The 22,145-nt window shown below is 42.1% G+C and overlaps 2 protein-coding genes across 14 annotated transcripts in view; one reads left to right on the top strand and one right to left on the bottom strand.

The window, feature by feature from the left end:
* The window catches only part of N4BP2 (NEDD4 binding protein 2), a 46,408-nt gene extending 36,564 nt beyond the window's left edge, over positions 1–9,844 (bottom strand). For 4 of the 9 annotated variants that reach the window (XM_034424805.3, XM_087875442.1, XM_034424807.3 and 1 more), the window contains exons 1-2: positions 9,468–9,745; positions 1,407–1,726 (exon numbers count right to left, since the gene is read on the bottom strand). In XM_034424805.3, the coding sequence (XP_034280696.2) occupies positions 1,407–1,611 (205 nt within the window). In that variant the 5' untranslated portion in view covers positions 1,612–1,726; positions 9,468–9,745. Of the gene's footprint in view, positions 1–1,406; positions 1,727–9,467 lie in introns of all 9 variants that reach the window. The other 5 variants (XM_087875443.1, XM_034424801.3, XM_034424804.3 and 2 more) reach the window with 3 other exon arrangements.
* Positions 9,845–16,805: 6,961 nt separating this feature from the next.
* PDS5A (PDS5 cohesin associated factor A) overlaps positions 16,806–22,145 on the top strand; it is a 61,881-nt gene continuing 56,541 nt past the window's right edge. For 4 of the 5 annotated variants that reach the window (XM_087875437.1, XM_087875438.1, XM_087875436.1 and 1 more), the window contains exons 1-2: positions 16,832–17,270; positions 17,918–18,097. In XM_087875437.1, the coding sequence (XP_087731563.1) occupies positions 17,244–17,270; positions 17,918–18,097 (207 nt within the window). In that variant the 5' untranslated portion in view covers positions 16,832–17,243. Of the gene's footprint in view, positions 17,271–17,917; positions 18,098–22,145 lie in introns of all 5 variants that reach the window. The other variant, XM_087875439.1, reaches the window with a different exon arrangement.

Here is a 22,145-nt window from a genome sequence, read left to right as displayed (position 1 = left end):
ACGGGTTTGAAAGAGGGGTAAAAGAGGCCATTTATGTTAACACTGAGCAGCCCCCTCTCAACAGAGGGGGAGGGATAAGACACCCCCAATCTCTAATCTACAAGGAACCCTTGCAAGAGATCCAAAAATATTCCACAAGCAATTGGGCACAAAGAAACAAAGAGTTCTCAGGGAAAGGGCTAACAACAAGATAACTGCAAAGAAATAGCATCCGTTCAACTCCACCACCCACCCTCTCAGAGCTAAAGGCTTATATGTATGCCATATGCTAAATAAATAAATACAGGTAATCCTCGACTTACAACGGTTTGTTCAGTGACCGTTCAAAGTTACCGACGGCACTGAAAAAAAGTGACTCGTGACCATTTTTCACACTTAGGACCGTTGCAGCATCCTCTTGGTCACGTGATCCAAATTCAGGCGTTTGGCAACTGACTTATATTTATGACAGTTGCAGCGACCTCGGGGTCATGTGTTTTCCCCTTTGTGACCTTCTGACGAGCAAAAACAATGGGAAAGGCAGATTCACTTAACCACCGTATTATTCATATAACAACTTCACTGATTCGTTTGGCAAATGCGGCAAGGAAGGTCGTAAAAGGGGGGGAGGAGAGAGACTCGTTTAACAAATGTCTCACTTAACAAGAGAAATTTTGGGGTCTATTGTGGTTGTAAGCCAAGGACTACCTGTTGGAGGCTAAACTCCCTTTCTCCATCAACAAGTTCCTGAGATCTCCTTGGATAATGCATTGGCTTGGCTAAAAGTTCAAAAGCAGAAGGCAAAAGGCAAATCAACTGAAAAATGCAAAAATATCCTCAGAGATCTGTGGGTCGAAGAAGGTCCCAGTGACTCAGTGGAATACAGGTAGTCCTCGACTTACAACAGTTCATTTAATGACTGTTCAAAGTTACAACAGCAGTGAAAAAAGTGACTTACGACTCTTTTTCACAGTTACAACCTTTGCAGTATCCCCACGATCATGCGATCAAAATTTAGGAGCTTGGCTACTGGTTCATACTTATGACGGTTGCAGTGTGCCCGGGGTTATGTGATCCCCTTTTGCGACCATCGGACAAGCAAAGTCAATGGAGAAGCCAGATTCGCTTAACAACCGGGTTACTAACTTATCAACTGCAGTGATTCGCTTAACAACGGCGGCAGGAAATGGGGCAAAGCTCACGGAAGAAATTCTCACTTAGCAACATAAATTTCAGGCTCAATTGTGGCCGTGAAGCCGAGGACTACCTGTATTTCCTGGGGCTGGAATTGATCCCTACAACAAGCACAAATGTCAGCATCCCTTTTTTTTTTAGCCCATTTATAAAGTGAGCGGGAGGGAGGGAAATAAGCTCGCTTTTAAGCCGGCTTTTGCTGTAGGAAAAGGACAAAAACAGACAGACGTTACCTTTGAAATCACATTCAGACAGCACCATGTAGATGACAGTCGGATCCAGGTCCGAGAACATTTCGGAAAGTCCGCTGATGAGTTTTTCTTTATTGATCCCATGTAACGAAGCTGGTGAGGACGAGGCGTCGGTAGCAGACACCGTCTCTGGGTTTGTATTTTTTCTCGATGGGCTCACGCCGAGATTTTTCTTTTTCTTTGGCATTTTCTTTTTGCAAAATGCAATTGCCTTGGAGTTATTCTACCCACATGACGGTGCTTACATCAAGAACGAGACACGTTATCCTTTCAGGCCACATGTTTGAGTTAAGAGTAGCAACCTAGAATGGAGAGATGGAATAAAGTATTTTAGAAGCTGCTGCTAAATCCTGAAGTCAGATCAAGTATTCTCCCACCCCCAACCCCACCCCGTGCTTTCTAACAGGCTCAAAAAAGTGTAATTCTTTACGCTTTAAACTAAAAAAGTTTAATTACAAATGGAGAGAAAATAAACACTATTAAAGCAAAAAAAAAAAAAGAAAGGTTGAATATTCAAGCAGCAATTTTGTTTGAACCTAAAGTACTCAAACATCTTTAAAAATCAGATAACAATATGTAATGTTTACATATGAAACGTTTAAGGTTGAAAGCAGAGTAAAGTGCTGTGTTTAAGCAATCACACAGATAAACATGATTTGACTATTTTTATTTTTTTTTAATTTGATTTATATGCCGCCCTTCTCCGGAGACTCAGGGCGGCTTACAATGCGTTAAGCAATAGCCTTCATTCTTTTGTATATTTTATACAAAGTCAGCTTATTGCCCCCACAAACTGGGTCCTCATTTCACCTACCTTAGAAAGGATGGAAGGCTGAGTCAACCTTGAGCCTTGGAGAGATTCAAACCAGCAGTAAATTGCAGGCAGCTGTGTTAATAACAGGATGCACTAAACCACTGTACTATCAAGGCTCTATATATTTGTTCTTCAATGGTACAATGAAGTCTTGATATTACCAATACTACATTTTTATTTCTTTATTATTATATGCTGCCCATCTCCCAGTTCAGCACAACTCTGGGCAGCTTACAGTGTAATACTTTTGATATTATATAATTCCATAAACAAGAATGCCTAGGTCTAAAAATCTAAATATAGCCAAAATAGGAAAATAACACTAATTCAGGAATATGTTCTTACCAGCAGAATAAAAATCTATTACATGTTGCAAAGCAAATACTGTAGACAGTTAATTGCCAAAATGGTTTCTTAAGAAGGGCAGATTTATGTCAGGTGAAATATTTCACGATTGATTTCTAGGAAGAGAGGAGGAAGGGCAATTTGATGTAAAGGTAAAGGTTCCCCTCGTACATCTGTGCTAGTCGTTCCAGACTCTAGGGAGCGGTGCTCATCTCTGTTTCAAAGCCGAAGAGCCAGCACTGTCCGAAGACATCTCCGTGGTCATGTGGCCGGCATGACTCAACGCCAAAGGCGCACGGAACGCTGTTCCCTTCCCACCAAAGGTGGTCTCTATTTTTTCTATTTGCATTTTTCTACGTGCTTTCGAACTGCTAGGTTGGCAGAAGCTGGGACAAGTAACGGGAGCTCACCCCGTTACGCGGCACTAGGGATTCGAACCACTGAACTGCCGACCTTTCGATCGACAAGCTCAGCATCTTAGCCACTGAGCCACCTTGGCACAAAAGGATTTAAAAAATTAGAAAATGAAGTAATGTCACAGGGACAGCAGCCACCATCCACCCAAATTGTAAAAGGACTCAAATCAACATAGCTGATAAGACAAGTTTAAAGTTATCATAGATGTCACATGTAATAACATACAAGTCCTTAAAGCACACGTGATGAAAAACAGTAATTCATCCTTGTGAAAAATTAGATAGACCCCATTACAAAAGTTAAGACAACAATATTGGCTCCTGATCTCCGCTTCTTCCGTTGGGACCTGAAGACTTGGCTGTTCAAGCAAATAGGCTGACTCTGATTCTGGGTTTTATTATTTATTAGTTAATTTGGTTTAAAATGGGATTTTGTTGTACATGTTTTTAAATTGTGTTCGCCGCCCTGAGTCCTTCTGGAGAAGGGCGGCATATAAATACATTAAATAAATAAATAAATAAATAAATAAATAAATAAATAAATAAATAAATATAGCAGAAGAAAATAACAGCTCTTATGTTGTGCCCCTATATAGGTAGTCCTCGAATTACGACCATAATTGGAACTACAATTCCCACTAAGCAAAGTGGCTATTGAGCCGTGTCTGATTTTACAACCGTTTTTGCCACAGTTGTAAAGCAAATCACTACAGTTGTTAAGTGAATTATGAGGTCGTTAAGCAAATCCAGCTTCCCCCACTGACTTTGCTTGTCGGAAGCCGGCTGGTCACAAACAATCACATGACCTAGGCCACTGCAGGTGGCTGATCTGCTGGGAGTTTTTTAGTTTTTCTAAGGGTTTTAATTGGAGTATTTTAATTAACTAAAATTAATTTATTATTTTATTGTGCAATGCTTTTTATTTTTGTGAGCCGCCCCTGAGTCCTTCGGGAGAAGGGCGGCATATAAATTTGATTAAATAAATAAATAAATGTGACCAAGGGCATGCTGTCATGGTCATAAATCAGTTTTTCAATTGCCGTTGTAACTTTGAACAGTCGCTAAACAAATGGTTTTAAGTCAAGGGCTCCTCCACCTGTCCACTTATCTGACAGGTTCTGTTCCTTCTGTATTATAATGGGGGGAAAAAGGACTGCAGCATCAGCTTAATTAAAAGATGAAGTGAGATCAAGCAGCATCGGATAATTATGTTAAGACTCGTTTAGTTCTTGGCAAACACACGCATCTCATTTCGCTTAATGATTTTGCAACAGGAAAATCTGCAGAAGGTTTTTTGGGTTAAGAATGTCAGACTTCTCCGTGAATTGTCAAAGGGATGGGATGGGAAAAGCTGGATTTTTAAAATCCTCATCGGGGTAGAACTAGATCTGGAAAATGATGCAACGGGCTTAATTTTGCTGTTCTCATTGAAAAATATCCGAACACAGTATAAGCATTCACAAAATAACTTCCTCCCCGTTTATTTCCCTCCCTATTTTTATTGAAATCACATCAGCATTCATTCATAATCAGCACTTGTGAATTTCCTTCCTCAACAACAACAACAACAAAAGGTATATTCACACCTGCAATGTTGTACTTTGCTCATTTTATGCTCCTTGTTCACTAGCTTTGGTTCCATGTTTCTATTCACTCTTATGCTCCAATGATTTATTTCATGTATTCACAATTGAAATGCATAGATCAGAATTGCTTCTCCCTAACAAATGATTTGGTGTATCTTTGTTTTTAGCTGTATTTGTTCATTTTTATGATGGATTGGTGTACAGGAAGAAAAATCAATGTAGTCAAAAATCGGAGCATTTCTGGAATTATAAAAATAACAAATCCATTAGGGTTTGATGGGAGGCACATGCTAATTTTTGATAACATTAAAAAAAATAATACAGGTAGTCCTTGACTTACAACAGTTCATTCAGTGACCGTTCGAAGTTACAACAACATTGAAAAAAGTGATTTATGACCATTTTTCACACTTATGACCGTTGCAGCATCCCCATGGTCATATGATTTACATTTGGATGCTTGGCAACTGGTTCATATTTATGACAGTTGCAGTGTCTCGAGCTCATGTGATTCCCTTTTGCGACCTCCTTAGAAGCAAAGTCAACGGGGAAGCCAGATTCACTTAGTAACCGTGTTACTAATTTAACAACTGCAATGACTGACCTAACAACGGTGGCAAGAAAGGTCGCAAAATGGGGCAAAACTCACTTGACAAATTTCTCACTTAGCTACATGGGTTCAGTTGTGGTCCTAAGTCGAGGACTACCTGTAAAGGGATTTCAAGTGCTATTACAAAGGGTTTTTTTTTGGTTTTTTTTAAAATTTGATTTATATGCCGCCCTTCTCCAGAGACTCAGGGCGGCTTACAATGCGTTAAGCAATAGCCTTCCTACTTTTGTATATTTATACAAGGTCAGCTTATTGCCCCCACAATCCGGGTCCTCATTTTACCTACCTTAGAAAGGATGGAAGGCTGAGTCAACCTTGAGCCTGGTGAGATTTGAACTTGCAGTAATTGCAGGCAGCTGATGTTAATAACAGTGCTTTAGTCTGCTGCGCCACCAGGGCGCTTAATAATGTTCAATATGTTTCAGAAAAATTGCTTCTCTAGTTTCTTTTCTTCGTCAAATATAGATCAAAAAGGACTGTCTTTCTGTCTCCCTTGAATTCGGTGTGATTGTTTAAAGGATTTCAAAAAGAGTTGGTATTATAGCTCCAAAATATATGCCATTTGCCTAATAGGAAGGCAAACTTTTTCTTCAAATAATGTTAACTCTAGAGGCACTTACAATTCCTAGATAAACATTAATGGATAATTAAAGATTTATGTATCATTTTTATTTTGGGTATTTGCTAAAGAAACCTTCGGTGCATATTCAGGAAAATTTATTGGGCGTAAAAAGTTTCTTTAAGGAAAGTATTTTATCTCTAAATATGTTGTACATATCCCTTTGAACAAGTCTCATATTCCAACTGCCGTAATATATTAAACAGGCAGGGGCAGTGTGAATTAATGAGAAACGCCCATATTGCTTGTTACATCAATGTAACCTTTAATTAACTCTTATACACTGTTAATTTGCTCAATAGCTTTGAGGCATTTGGGGACCAGGAAGAACAGAATTACTAAGAAGAAATTAGTCATAGTCTAATTTTAAAAACAATGAGAAAAGCTCTTGTGTTTTTTACACAGTGCCCAGTTCTTTCTCATCATTTTCCAGGTTGACAGTAAGAAACAGGACAAAGTTTCTGATATTGGAAGTTTAAGCCTGCAGCATACATTGGAACAATTGTGGACATCTCCCTGAAGTTGTTTTATTTGATATTGACTTAAAACACATATTTTGAGTGGGTTTTCTTTCTCTCTCTCTTGGATGATAGAAAAGTATTAAGCAGTAGGGACCAAACACAGTTATGTCTTTTTAACAGGGTTAAAGGTTACATCACAATCTATTATCACAAAAGGGTTAATTAATTGCATATAGAATAGAATAGAATAGAATAGAATAGAATAGAATAGAATAGAATAGAATAGAATAGAATAGAATAGAATAGAACAGAACAGAACAGAACAGAATAGAATTCTTTATTGGCCAAGTGTGATTGGACACACAAGGAATTTGTCTTGGTGCATGCTTTTAAAATATGCTTTTAAAAAAGAACAGAGCTAAAGATAACACATTGTTAAACTTTCGTTTATTTAATAATATTGATGTACTTGCTTTAATCTTCACAGCTCTAATCTAGTGTACATCATAGCAACATCACCAATTTATAAAATAAATAAATAGAATAAATAATAAATCACATTTATCAGCAAATGTTAATTTAAAAATAGTGCATTTGGTATATGCAATATAAATAAGTGGCCCCTAAAAGCTACATTAATGCAAATAGAGATTTTCATCTCCTATTTTAAAGGTTTTTTTCAAACCCTAGAATTCCACAACAATTTTTTTATACGGTTTTATGAAGGGAAAATAAGCTTGTTTAAAAAGGCGCAGAACATACATATGAGCTTAAACTAAAATACTTTGTGATAGTTTATTCAACTTTTTGCAGCCTCTGAAATTTCACATTCATTAATTTTATTGGAGAAATTAAGCAAGGCTCTTAAACATTTACATTCAAAAGCGGAAAGGAGAAACTGAAATTATTACTTTGGGAGTTTTTTAAGGGGCTGTCAGAGAGAACAGGAGATTGATTTAAAGAACAAGACAATGGCAAATCGTTTCTGTAACACTGTTTAGAAAACCGAATGGATATTTGTGCAGTTTGTGAGTCCAGCTGGATTTGAGAGCTTTAATTGGATTATTATTTTAATCCACATGACTACCATGGTGTCATTATGATTATTAAACAAATGCCTACTGGAGATGTACAGAAAATAAACAACCATATTCTCTATCTGAGCTCCAGAAAAAGAAAAAAAAAATGCAACATTTCCATAGCTGAAAGAAAAACAAGACTAGCATAAAATTTATATTGGAGATGATGGAATGCTATGTTCAGAAATCTCAAGAATAATAAAGATATTGAAGACATTTCTGAATTACAGTAAATAGCTGGTCCAATTTTGGTACAAGCGGAAATAACTTTTCCAAGCCATTTCACTCTAAAAGCAAAGAGTACTATGGTAACTACAAAAAAATAAATATGCTGTAGTATAATTACAAATAGTACCGGTATAGAATAGAGATAGTCCTTGACTTATGACCACAACAGAGCTCAACCCTTCTGTTGTTAAGTGAGACATTTGTTAAGTGAGTTTTGTCCCATTTTACCTTTCTTGCCACAGTTGTTAAGTGAATCACTGCAGTTGTTAAATTGGTAGTATGGTTGTTAAAGTGGCTTCTGGCTTCCTTATTGATTTTGTGTGTCAGGAGGTCACAAAAGGGGATTCCGTGACCCAGGGACACTGCAACCGTCATAAATACGAGTCAGAGGCCAAGCGGTGTGAATTTTGATCAGGTGACACGGAGATGCTGCGAGGGTCGTTAAGTGAAAAAAAAGGTCCTAAGTCACTTTTTTTCAGTGCCGTTGTTAACTTGGAACGGTCACTAAACAAAAAGATTGTAAATTGAGGACTGCCTGTATTATTTTTTAATGTTATCCAAAGTTGGCCTGTGCCTCCCGTCAAACCATAATGGATTTATTCTCATTTTTAGAATTCCAGGAGCACCCTTGCTTTCAACTACAGGCAGTCCTCGACTTACAACTGCAATTGAGCCCAACAGCTCTTGTCGTTAAGCGAGACATTTGCTAGGTGAATTTTGCTGCTCTTTCTTGCCACCGTTGCTAAGCGAATCGCTGTGGTTGATAAATTAGGTTGGTTTTTTTTTTTTAGCTTTTTAGCTTTTAATCTGTCAATGGGTTTTAATTCAAATTGTTTTTAATTTGGGCCAAAGTATGTAATTCTTTTAATAATTTTAAATTTTGTATTGGTATGTGTTTTAGTTCTGGCTGTGCACCGCCCTGAGTCTACTAGGAGAAGGGCGGTATACAAATTGAATAAAATAAATAAATAAATAGTAGACCCGGTTGTTAAGCGAATCTGACCTTCCCCCGTTGACTTTTACTGTCAAAAGGTCACAAAAGGGGATCGCCGTAAGTATGTATGAGTCGTAAGTATGAGTCAGTTGCTAAGCTGATCTTAATTTTGACCACATGATGCTGCAGATGTCACCCCCGAGAAAAAAAACAGTCATCGGCCCGGTCAGTTCACTTAAATCAGGGGTCTCCAACCTTGGGCACGTTAAGCCTGGCGGACTTCAACTCCCAGAATTCCCCAGCCAGCTTTGCTGGCTGGGGAATTCTGGGAGTTGAAGTCCGCCAGGCTTAACGTGCCCAAGGTTGGGGACCCCTGCACTAAATGAAACTGTTGTAAGTCGAGGGCCTCCTGTACCTTGGTTTTTCTTCCTGTGCCCACACCAATCCGGATGGTCACTAAACGAACGGCTGTAAACCGAGGACTAATCACCGCGGGGGGAGAGGAAAGGGCGCAGATCCACCTTTCCCACAAAAGCGGGGGAAAAGAGAGGACCCATTTTGTGGAGAGAAAGGAGACGGGGCAAAACCGGGGATGGATCCATTAAAAAAAAGAAAGAAAATAAAAAATAAAAAACGGGCAGGGCGGCCTTGCCGTGTGTGTGTGTGTGGGGTGAAGTTGGTTAATCCTGAGGGGAGACGGGACCTTCCCCACCTCGAGGGACTTTCGGGGGGTGAGGAGGGGTGGTGGTGGGTGTCTCGGCCCTTCCTTTTATGAGGAGGGTCGCCGTTTCGAGGCCGCCGCGGAGATTAGGAAAAGCCAGGCAAAGCGCCCTCCATTTTTTTTTTTTTTGGCGGGAAAAAGGCGCCGCCATTGCGGGGCGCTTTCTTTCTCTCCCCCTTTCCCTCCCTCAGCCCCTCCGGCCTTCTCTGAGGGCCGCGGCCTCCCCTTACCTCGCCGCCAGATCCGCCTCCTTCCGCAAGGGCGGGCCCGGCTTCGACGGCGGCGGCGGCAGTCTCAGCGGCGCTTCCCGGCTGAGGAGGAGGAGGAGCAGCCAGGGAGGCCCCAAGCGCGCCGGCGAAGGAGGAGCTGCCGCCACCGCCGCCTCTCCCTCCCAGGCCCTCCGCTCGCTCCTCAGCAGGCAGGCCTGGCGGAGTCCACGCGGAGGCAGGCCCTGGCGAGGAGAGAAGACGCCTCCGGGGATTCGCCGTTCGGGCTTCCCGCGAAGGGCAGGAGGAGGCCTGCGGGAAGGCGGCAGGAAGAGTTGTCTTTTCGGGCTCCGGCGCGGTTGCCTTCTCGGGAGTTTTGCAGGCCGGGGATCCGGGAGCCCGTCAGGGAGAATAGGAAATAGGTGGGATTTGGAGAGAGAAGAGGAAGAGGAGGAGAAGGAAGAAGAAACAACAACAACAACAGGAGGAGGAGGAGGAGAAGAGGAGGAGGAGGAAAGGGTGGGAGGAGACGGAGGGGGAGAAAGGAGGAGAAGAAGAAAAAGAAGGAAAAAGGAAGGTGAAGGAGGAGGAGAAGGAGAGAAGAAGAGGAAGAGAAGGGAGAAGGAGAAGAAAAAGTGAAGGAAGAGAAGGAGAAAAGGGTGGGAGGAGGAGGAGAAGAGGAAGAGGAGGAAGAGAAGGAGAAGGGAGGAGGAAGAGAAGAGGAAGAGAAGAAGAGGTGAAGAGGAGGAAAGGGTGGGAGGAGAAGGAGGGGGCGAAAGGAGGAGGAGGAAGAAGAAGGAAAAAGGAAGAAGGAAGGTGGAGGAGAAGGAGGAGGAGAAAGAAGGAGAAGAAGAGGAAGAGAAGGAGAAGAGGAGGAGGAAAGGTGGGAGGAGACGGAAGGGGAGAAAGGAGGAGAAGAAGGAAAAGAAGAAGGAAAAAGGAAGGTGAAGGAGGAGGAGAAGAAGAGAAGAGAGAAGGAGAAGAAAAGGTGAAGGAAGAGAAGGAGAAGAGGAAAGGGTGGGAGGAGGAGGAGAAGAGGAAGAGGAGGAAGAGAAGGAGAAGGGAGGAGGAAGAGAAGGAGAAGAAGAGAAGAGGAAGAGAAGGAGAAGAAGAGAAGAGGAAGAGAAGAAGAGGTGAAGAGGAGGAAAGGGTGGGAGGAGAAGGAGGGGGCGAAAGGAGGAGGAAGAAGGAAGGTGGAGAAGGAGAAGAAAGAAGGAGAAGAGGAGAAGAAGAGGAAGAGAAGGAGAAGAGGAGGAAAGGGTGGGAGGAGGAGAAGAGGAAGAAGAAGAAGAGGTGAAGAGGAGGAAAGGGTGGGAGGAGAAGGAGGGGGCGAAAGGAGGAGGAAGAAGAAGGAAAAAGGAAGAAGGAAGGTGGAGGAGGAGAAGGAGAAGGAGAAAGGAGAAGAGAAGAAGAGGAAGAGAAGGAGAAGGGAGAAGGAGAAGAAAAGGAGGTGAAGGAAGAGGAAGAGAAGGGAGATGGAGGAGGTGAAGAGGAGGAAGAGAAGGAGAAGAGGAGAAAAGAAGAGGAAGAGGAGGAGGAGAGGAGAAGAGGAAGAGGAGAACGGAAGAGGAGAAGAAGAGGAGATGAAGAAGAGGAGGAAGAGAAGGAGAAGAAGAGGAGGAGGAGAGAAGAAGGGAGGAGGAGGAGGAAGAGGAGAAGAAAGACTGGAGTCCTTAGTGGTCTCTGAGCTTGATGATTTGCTTGTAGACAAATCATCTTGTAGGCAATATCATGAAGTGCTAGGAGGGAGGAGGGTTTGGAGAGAGGAGGTGGAGGAGAAGAACTGGGGAAAAGAGGAAGTGGGGGAGGATGACCGTGGAGTCCTTGATGGTCTCTGGGCTTGGTGCTTTGCTTGAGGACATTACCCAAACTAGTCAACGTCATCGGTGCTAGGTGGGAATGGGGTTTGGGAGAGGAAGAAAGGTCCCATCCACCGCCTCCAAACTTGGAAGGAAAAGTGGAATATCAATCTAACCAAATCATTTTGGATGTGCAACTGAGGACTGTTACAAATCCAGAGATCCCCGATTTGGGTCCTTGGGGCTCTCTGAGCTTGGTGGCTTTCTTGCAGGTGTTTCATTACCCAAGTAGAAAACACCATCAGTTCTAGTAAGGAGTGGGTTTGCTCTCAGTTTAAACTGAGAGTAAACCCCCCTGCCTGCTAGGTATGATGTTAACCTAATTTTGTCATGAAACATCTGCAAGAAAGCAATTGAGCTCAGGACCCAGATTGGGGAGCTCTGGATTTGTAATAGTCCTGTTGCACATCCAAAATGATTTGGCTAGATTGATATTCCACTTTTCCTTCCAAGTTTGGAGGCGGTGGATGGGATCTTTCTTCTACTTTTTTCCCCCCTTCAAAATAGCAATTTTGTGGTGTGTTTAGGGTGAGAGAGAAGATTACCCCAAAGTCAAAAGTCCCTCAATGAATTTACAAGACCAAGGGTGGACTTCACTTTGGATCTGTCCTTGATGCCTGTGCAAATACCATAGTCACTGTGCCATACCCACAAGTTGCATGCATTTTCCAGTTCCTATTCCACAACAAAGGGATAATCCAGATTGTCTTGCCAAGAGTTTGATCACAAAGTGACGGAATTAAGAGCTGGATATTTTCAGACTTGCCTCTGAGTGATCATTCAAGGATGTCCCAGGCTGCCCCCAGAGGTGTAAAAATAATTAAAACATTCCCTTCAGGTCAAGAAAGGGTTTACTGTTAAAAGCAGGGTGGATAAAATCAATGATTTTTTTAAAAAAATCAAAAAAATCAGATTTTTTTTATTTAAATCGGATTTTTTTTGATTTAAATCGAATTTATTTTAATAAAAATAAAAAAACTTTTGGGGTAAAAATCTATTGTAAGATAGTTTTCTATTAAAGATACATAAATAGTTTATTCAGCATGAAATGGAGCTTAGTTATTTAGCATGAGGCTGTATATTCTGCAACTCTGGGACTATTGGTGAGTCAACAGTGGGTTAAAGGAGTAGCAGAGATGACAGTTGCTCTTTAAAAATTATGATTTAAATCAAGTTGATTTAAATCAAGCCTTTTTACTAGTGATTTAAATCATGATTTAAATTGTGATTTAAATCAACTCGATTTAAATCAAATCCACCCTGGTTAAAAGAATCCAGAATGTTTTTTTAAAAAAATGCACTAATTGGTTATAGACATCATAATAGTTCTGATACTGAGGGAGTAAATCAGGAGTGCATACAGTGTACCAGATTTCTAGTGTGATACCTTTTCATCACATTATTTCATTTTGGGAAGAGCAACCTTACAGAGTTAATGACAGCAAGCAAAGAGATTAAACACAGGGAGCAAAAGAAAGGAAATACTGCTTAATCTATTGTCAGTTAAAATACTATTTTAACTGCTATTACTTCTACTTTGTCTATTATACAGGTAGTCCTTGACTTAGAACCAGAAATGAGCCCAAAATTTCTGCTGATAAGTGAAACTTTAATAAACTTTATTCAAGCATGACTTTCTTCAACTTTTTCTTCCTTTTGAGTTCATTCATTGAATTGACTCCAAAAAGATAGCAGGGTTTCTGAAGCAGATTGCAGAACCTGGCCAGATTAATATTAGTGCAGGCAGCGGTTCAAATTTAGGCCCAAATTCTTTGAGACCTGCAGTTTAAACTAAGGCAGAAAAGAATGGAAACAATGCAAAATTGATATAAAATGACTCTCGTGCAAAATGACTTTTTCAAAATTGGTGTAAAATCACAAATATACATACGATTGCAACCCCCTTGACATTAATTTGGAAATTAGTAAAATATCTGCAATTAGGGCTTGGCAATGTTTTGGGTTCTGTTGTTAACAGTTTAGGGACACACTGAGCCATGACTCTAATATCTGTTTGCAACTCATGAAAGCAACTGTATCAGTTGCTGTCTGATCCTGGAAAACACAGCTGCTTTCATAAATCGTACACAAGTTGTACACATTCACATTTCTATTGCATTTCACTAGAATGAAATCCAAAGCACCGCAGACTCTTAGGAACGGAAGAAGATTGGTATGAGAAGGACTTGCTTATAACTCCAGTTAAACCTGTTTTTTCAGATCCAAAATGCCAAACCAGCTTTCCCTCTTTGAACTGTGTTCAAAGCTACATTTATTTGTATCCCACACAATTAAGCTGACTTTGTATAAATATACAAAAGTATGAAGGCTATTGCTTAACACATTGTAAGCCGCCCTGAGTCTCCGGAGAAGGGCGGCATATAAATCAAATTAAAAAAATTAAAAAAAAATTAAACTGAAGCCACTGAAATCTAAACCAACATTTCCTACATATCCTTTTTACAAGCCACTTACAAGCTACTAATATAACTAGTAGTGGACATTAATATTAGACACAGTAAGTGAAATATAGTAATATGAAATGGCTAGAAGTCAACTAGATCTCAAAACCTTAGGTAGTGATTACAGTTTTGCTTTAAAAAAACATTTAATATATTTATATAGCCACCCTTTTCCAGGTAACTCTGAGAGGCTCCCAATCAAAAATTAAAACACATAAAATTATTATGGCAGTTCTATTCGCATTCAAATTTGCAAATATCTGTATAGTATTTGCATTTTTTCTTCTTGTGTGGTCAGTACACTAAGTAAAAATAAGTAATTAAGCTGTAAGCCATCCAGAGTAATTTAATAGTGAGGTGGGTGGCATATAAATTTAATTAATTAAAAAAGAAAGTTACTTGATACCAGAGTGACATATATAATGCTGGCAAAGGTTAGAAACATGGCTGAAATAGCATGAGTGACATAGGAAAACAGAACAAATGATATGACAATAGCAGGTTCAGTATAGAATAGAGTAGGTTAAAAAAACCGTTCCCATTGACGAGCATAAAATCGTCATTGTCATTGACCAGTTATGAACTATCTTACTTATGAATAGTAAGCTGTATTTGCCCAGCTGTGCAACCCATTGTGTCCAAGCATCATTATCCTACCACCCAAATCATTTTACTGGGTGTTTAACTTCTTAAAGCCACAAGAAGTTCCATTAGATAAGAAATCATCAACCAGGCATGTCATACACAGTGCTGGTAGGCTTAATCGTGTTTATTGAAATTGGTCGCTTTCACATATTTTTTAAAAAAATCTTTTTATCCAGTCTTCATTATTTTAATAAGTAACTCAAGGCCATACCTAATAACTCCTCAAAAAGAAAGATTTTTTGCTGCAATGCTAAAATAGACTCAGCTACAATTGAAAACACAGCATCCAGAGAATATTCTGTACCTAAATCGGGTGTCCAACTTCGACAAGTTTTTAAGACCTGTGGACTTCAACTTCCAGAATTCCCCAGCCAGCATAACTGGCTAGGGAATTCTGGGAATTGAAGTCCACAAATCTTCAAAGTTGCCAAGATTGGCCATCCCAGCCCTAAATAAAGCTAGCTCACCAGGATCAGTTGCATTTCGCCACACACTAAGCTAAAATTAACCAGAGAGATTGAATATATCACCCAGACACCAAGCCAGCATTCTCAGTCTCTCCTTTTGGTGCATCTAATTTCTCATAGTGGGAATTTCCCATTACTCCTCTTGAGTGCAAGATAGATACCCCTACTAGATAACGGAATAATAGAAAAATTAAAATAATAAATTTGATCAATTAAATAAATTCATAATTTTATTTCATTAATAAATTAAGATAAATTAATTTAGATAAATAATAAAGTAGGTAGATAAAATATTTGGCCAAGTGTGATTAGACACACAAGGAATTTGTCTCCTGTGCAGGAGTATACCTGCAAAGCAACGGAATGATAATCATCACTGCATAATATCAGTAAGAGTGGGTAGTAAAGAAAATAATAAGGATAATGCAGCCCTACTACATGCAAATAGAGTTTAGTTAGAATTCTTTATTGGCCAAGTGTGATTGGACACACAATGAATTCGTCTTAGGTGTATATGCTCAGTGTATACAAGGAGAATAAAATACATTAATCAAGAATAAAAAGAGACAAGGAGAATAAAATACATTAATCAAGAATAAAAAGATACAACACTTAGTGATAGTCAAGGTTACTAATAAGCTACCAAATCGTACTAGGAAACAAATAAAAACAATATAAATTGAAAGATACATGCAACATGGTTACAGGAATAAGTGGGAAGAGATAGATATTAGTAAGGAAGAGAATATATATATATATATATATAAATAAAAGATACACAATAATAATAATAATACTGCAGCCATGCTACATGGATAAATATACACAGACATTAGGTAGCGCTGTGAGAGTTGAATTAAGATGAATCATGAATTAAGATGGATGGTATATAAACTTAAATAAATAAATCTATCCGAAATATTGGAAACAGCTCATATCAAGTCCCCAAATTGCCCTCCCCCACCCCACCCCCCCATCCCAGCTTTCCTGAAAATAATCTTTTTATTTTATGTAGAGGGCGTACGCACCAAAGACAAATTCCTTGTGTGTCCAATCACACTTGGCCAAGAAAAAAATTCTATTCTATTCTATTCTGTTCTGTTCTTCATTCCATTGTCCTGTCCTGTCCATTCTGTTCTGTTCTTCATTCCATTGTTCTGTTCTGTTCTGTTCAGATAAGATCACCAACAACGAAGTATCAAACTCTATTATTCTATTCTATTCCTTTTCAAATTCTATTCTGTTCTGTCCTGTCCCTATTGTTCTGTTCTTCATTCCATTGTTCTGTTCTGTTCTGTTCTGTTCAGATAAGATCACCAACAACGAAGTATCAAACTCTATTATTCTATTCTATTCTATTCTATTCTATTCTATTCTATTCTATTCCTTTTCTAATTCTATTCTGTTCTGTTGTATTCTGTTCTGTCTTGTATTCAGAATAGAATTAGAATTCTCTAATTCTATTCTGTTCTGTTGTATTCTAATAGAATTAGAATCCTGTTCTAATTCTATTCTGTTCTGTTGTATTCTGTCCCGTCCTGTCCCTATTCTGTTCTGTTCTTCATTCCATTGTCCTGTTTTGTTCTGTTCCATTCCATTCTAATCTTTTTATTGCAGGAACCAATCTTTTAATTAGCCATGGTTTAATTAATTAAACCAATTCCTTTAATTAATAAAGGAATTTTTTTATTCCTTCTTTATTACCAGGGAGAAACCCACCCAGGGCCCCCTTAAAGAGGTTTACTCCGAAGTAAAGGCCTCCAAGGGGGACCTTTTGGAAGGGAAAAAAAAACCCCACACAAAACCCCGGAGGAAGGTCCCACGGGGCCCACCTCTCCGTCCCTTCGGGGAAGCAAGCCAACCAGGACCGGGGGAGCCCTCACGAGATCCCGCTCGTAAGATGCGGCCTGCTGCCCCCACCGCCTCCTCCTCCTCCCCGCGGTCCCGAGCGCGGAAAGGCCTCATCCGCCTGGGCCGGCGGCCAGGGAGGCGGGCCTGCTCGCTCCCCGCCTGCGTGGAAGAAAGAAGGAAGGAAGGAAGGAAGGACGGCCGCCCGGAGAGGAGAGCCGAGCCGCGGCCTCTCCTCCTGGGCTGTTCTTCCCCGGCCGTCCGAAGAGCGGCACTGTCTCCCCGCGGCCAGGCCCCGCGCCAGGCGCACGCTCGGCCCAGCCGTCCCCGAAAGCCGCCGGGCCTGACTGAGGCGGCAAGAAGCGCGGGGCGGTTGGGGGGGGTGGGAAGGAAAGGAGAAAAAAAAATAAAATAAAATTTAAAAACAAGAAGAAGAAGAAGAAGCAGGCCGGGCATCGTGGCAGCCCCAGCGAGCTGCAGAAGCGCCGGAGATCCCGATCACCGCCAACCGCCACCTCGATGCTGCACCTCCCGGAGCTGCATGAGGTAAAAAGGCGGGCCGGCCGCGGGGATTTTTTTTTTTCTCTCTCTCTCTCTCTCTTTCTGTCTGGCGGCGGCGGCTTCTTCTTCTTCCACTCGCCGGTGAGGGCTGGGGAGACATCTTGGCCCGAGCCGGGCGTCGCCTGAGGTAAAAATCCTGAGGTAAAAGTTGCCGAGGGAAGCAGGCCCGAGTGGCCGGTGGGCGCTTCGGGCCGTGTGAGGGACACCCCTCCCCCCTCCCTCACAACCACCACCACCGGGTCGTTTTTGCGGCCTAACTTCTAGGCCTTCGCCTGGCCGCTTGGCGGGAGGCGCCTCCCCGGGACTCTTTCCTTCCCGGCTCGGACCTTTCTACGGGGGGGCTCCTTCTCCGGTTCTCATCGTGGAAGCGACGCCCCGAGGGGCAGGGGGTCTGAGCGCGGAAATCGGCCCCGAGGGAAGGAAGGAAGCGGTGGGGACTCGGCCGCGGGGAGACGGGTGGAAGAAGCGGGCCTGGCGGTGGGCCCCGGGTCGTCGTCGGGGAAAAGGGGCCCTTTTATTTCCCACTCGAGGCTTCGAAATGTGGGGAGGGGGGAGAAGGAAATCAACGGCTGGTGAGGGGGAGAAAATTTTTTTTTAAAAAAAAGTCTGAAGTTTTGTTTTGCGACCGGCAGAGGCCGGTAGAAGCCTGCGGAGAAGGAAACTTTCTCGACGGCGGCGGCGGCAGCGCCAGGATGGACTTCCCGTCCGCCCAACCCAAGCCTCCCCCCGACGGCAAGATCATCTTCTACCCGCCTGGAGTGAAGGAGATCACGGATAAGATCACCAACGACGAAGTGGTCAAACGCTTGAAGGTAAAGTAAGCAACCCATCCCCCACCCCCAGCCCCCCCTCAGGCCTTGGCCTGGATTTCTTCCCCCCCCCCCTTTTCTTCCCCTGAATAGGCTGGCCGCCTTGTTTCCACGGCCCTGGGATACTCTTTGGCACCCGGCTGGGAGTTCTAATTCGGCCTGAGGCGTCAAAGGGGGGGATTGGGTGGCTCTGGGCCAATCACCAGGAGACTGGGAGTTCTAGTGCCTCCTTAAGAAATCAGGCTGGATGACTGGGGTCAATCACCAGGTGACTGCGTTCTAGTGCCGATTTAGGCATGAAACCCAGCTGGGTGACTGGAGTTCTAGTGTTAGGCATGAAAGCTGGCTAGGTGACTGGGTCAATCACCAGGTGACTGCGTTCTAGTGCCAATTTAGGCATGAAAGCCAGCTGGGTGACTGTGTTCTAGTGCCAATTTAGGCATGAAAGCCAGCTGGGTGACTGGAGTTCTAGTCTTAGGCATGAAAGTCGACTGGGTGACTGGAGTTCTAGTGCCGATTTAGGCATGAAAGCCGGCTGGGTGACTGGGTCAATCACCGGGTGACTGTGTTCTAGTGCCAACTTAGGCATGAAAACCAGCTGGGTGACTGGAGTTGTAGTCTTAGGCATGAAAGTCGGCTGGGTGACTGGGTCAATCACCAGATGACTGCGTTCTAGCGCCAAGTTAGGCATGAAAGCCAGTTGGGTGACTGGAGTTCTAGTGCCGATTTAGGCATAAAAGCCAGCTGGGTGACTGGGTCAATCACCAGGTGACTGCGTTCTAGTGCCACCTTAGGCATGAAAGCCAGCTGGGTGACTGGAGTTCTAGTGTTAGGCATGAAAGCCGGCTGGGTGACTGGGTCAATCACCAGGTGATTGCGTTGTAGTGCCAACCTAGGCATGAAAGCCAGCTGGGTGACTGGAGTTCTAGTGCCGATTTAGGCATGAAAGCCGGCTGGGTGACTGGGTCAATCACCAGGTGACTGCGTTCTAGTGCCAACTTAGGCATGAAAGCCAGCTGGGTGACTGGAGTTCTAGTGTTAAGCATGAAAGCTGGCTGGGTGACTGGAGTTCTAGTGCCGATTTAGGCATGAAAGCTAGCTGGGTGACTGGACCAATCACCAGGTGACTGAGTTCTAGTGCCACCTTAGGCATGAACGCAGGTTGGGTGACTTTGAGGGTCAATTGTATCCTCTGTTTGAACCTGCCTTAGGGCAGTGTTGGTGAACCTTTTCGGCACCGAGTGGCGAAACAGGAGCGCACGTGCGCATGGGGGAGCACCAGAAACCGGAAGACCAGCTGCCCGGCGCGCGTGTGGGGGAGCACCGGAAACCAGAACATATGCACACTGGGATGCTGAGTTTCTGGTTTCTGGCGTGCGCATACGCGGCGGCTACCTGGTTTTCCAGTTTCTGGCACGCATGCGCGTGTGAAGATCAGCTGGCCCACCAGAAACCAGAAACTCAGCTTCCCAGCGCACACATATGGTGCTCCTGTGTGCGGAAAGACCAACTGGCCGGCCACTTCCGGCATGCGTGCGATAGGTTCGCCATCATGGCCTTAGGGCGATGGCTACCGCTGTTGTTCGTAAGCCATTTACTAATACGTAAACTATTTTTTAATTCAGTGTAGCAGTTAAGGTGCTGTGCTAGAAATCAGGAGACTGAATTTTAATCCTGCCCTAGGCATGAAATTTGGCAGGGTGGGCCAATCGCCAGGAGACACACAGTTCTAGTTCCACCTTCGGGAAGAAATCTTCCTGGATGTCTTTGGGCGAGTCACTAGGAGATGGTGAGTTCTAGTCCCACCTTAGGCGTGAAAGTCAGCTGGGTCTCTTTGGACCAGTCACTCTCTCTCTCAGCCCAACTCATCTCATAGAATTGTTGTGGAGAAAATAGGGGGAGGAAGGTGTGTTGAGTATGTTTGCCACCTTGAGTTATTTATAAAAGTAATGTGGGATACAAATAAATAAAAGATTGCACTATGTGAGGGACTGGTCATTGTGTTTGACCTCAGAGTTGTTCTCTTATTTGTATAAGCCATTTCATTCTCTAATGTCACTTTGATTCTCAAAAGCCTTGTGCCTCCTGTTTTCAGATAGGACATCTCTCTCTCTCCCCCTTCCCAATTTTTGTGTGTATTTTATGGGGTTCCTTAGCAGCCTGGATTTCAATGACAAAAATGATCCCAACAGGCATCATGTGTGCTCTGCAGACCTTAAATGTGCCTTTTTATGAAATTGCGCAACAGCTGCAGAAGGCAACACTAAATATAAATAACATGCTTAGGTCTAATAATACTTATTAGAAAATAATAGCCGATGATAGAAAAATTCTGCAGCCACATTTAAGGCTGACAAATTACCTGTCCTCAAATTTTCATGCATTTTCAGGAACGGTGAAACAGTTACCGTAAGTATATGCTTATTGGTTGCTTGTAGGGTTTTGTTGGTTTTGGGGTTTTTTTTTCCCAAAAAGAAAACTGTGTTTTTCTCTTCTATCAAAATTAGCTTGATCTGAGCAAAGTGGGGGATAGGAAGTGAATGTGAGAGACAGAGATAGAAGAGAAAAAGTGGAGATGGTCATTTACTCCAAGGTGGCAAGGAAGAACTTGGATACCTAGAATAGTATATAATGCAGCAGCTTCTTGGTACATTGAAAATCAAGTTGCTCTGGAAGCAATGAGCGATTGTGTTCACACTGCATACGGCGACCACAACTTAGACTTTTAGCCCAGTCTGTAAGGCAAAACGTGATTTGTTTTGGCATAGCTTTGCCATTTGATCCTTTTTATGGACAGATTGGGAAAAAAATATGTAGGTTAGGGCTCAGATGAAACGGCTATCTGCTTTACCCATATGGAGGTGATGATTTTGATTAGAAATAATTGAAAAACGTGTTTTATTTTCAGAAAAGAAGCTGTTGCCATACAGGGCATCTTTTTTTTTTAATGCTAAAGAAAAAAAAATTGACAGTGGGAATGGAAGCTTGCATTTTCATTTTTTTCCCCCCTCAAATCATGTCTTCTATTTCAGAAGGAACAATTGGAAGAATTAGCAGTTTTGTGGACATTTATTAGTTACCCGAATGAAAGTTTAGCAAACTTCAGCGTGCAGTGTGCATTGATAGGAATAATGATCCTGGATTATTAGGCTTTATTCAGTGTGAGAGACACCAAAATATACTATTTCAAGATCTTTGGCTGCCAAGATAGGTAGATCTTGTTGAAATTCACACATTATATCAGGGATTTTTTGGTTTTGTATGTTGTGTAAAACCAGTCATATTATACAATGCATTTTATTGATTATTAAATGATAACCATTTGTAATTTACTAGAGCAAATTGGATTACTCCAAAATATAAACTTTGTTTCCACTAGCAGAATGTAATTTGTAACTCTTAGATATTAGAGTAGTAGTGCTATAGGCCTCAGAATGGTTTCTAACATACATATACATATGTATATGTATGTTTTGCTTAGCATGTTATTTGAATACAGGTATCTCTGTTTTGAATGATGGCCAAGCAGGCTATGATTGAACCCAGCCAACTCATTGTTATAATGTCGGAATTCTTTCTGAAGCTTTGACTAGTATAACAACAAGCCAACATATTAGCCTGAAAAACTATATCACTTCCTTAATATGTGGCATGGCAATCCTGAATTTCATTTGCGGAAAGTTCTACTTTAATGTTTAATTAGGAATGAGGTTCTCGGTATCCCGATTTAGTGAAAGAAGGGAGATCGTTTGATAAGGAGGAATTTAGTTGTCTCTGTTTTGCATACAACTTGTTCTATATAATGTGATCTCTTGCTTGGGTTTTTTTGGCAGGGGGGAGGGGGAGGGAGCTGTTTCTCTTCCAACCATCTATTCTTGCTGCTTTGTGCTCTTGCCTTTTGCCGTAGAGAAAGTGAGGGGGTTCATTTCTTGTGCTAAGCCATTATGTGGCTTGCTTGGTTTTGCCTACTATTTTTTATGTATCTTGCAGATTGTGCCATGTCTCAACCTAATCAATATAATCACAAACATCAATAATAATAATAATAACA

Source organism: Pantherophis guttatus, chromosome 8 (assembly GCF_059756535.1).
Source record: "Pantherophis guttatus breed Tessera chromosome 8, ASM5975653v1, whole genome shotgun sequence".
NCBI classification, from domain to species: Eukaryota; Metazoa; Chordata; class Lepidosauria; order Squamata; family Colubridae; genus Pantherophis; species Pantherophis guttatus.
Note: the sequence above shows the minus strand (reverse complement) of the source record. Positions and strands in the feature narration are given on the sequence as shown.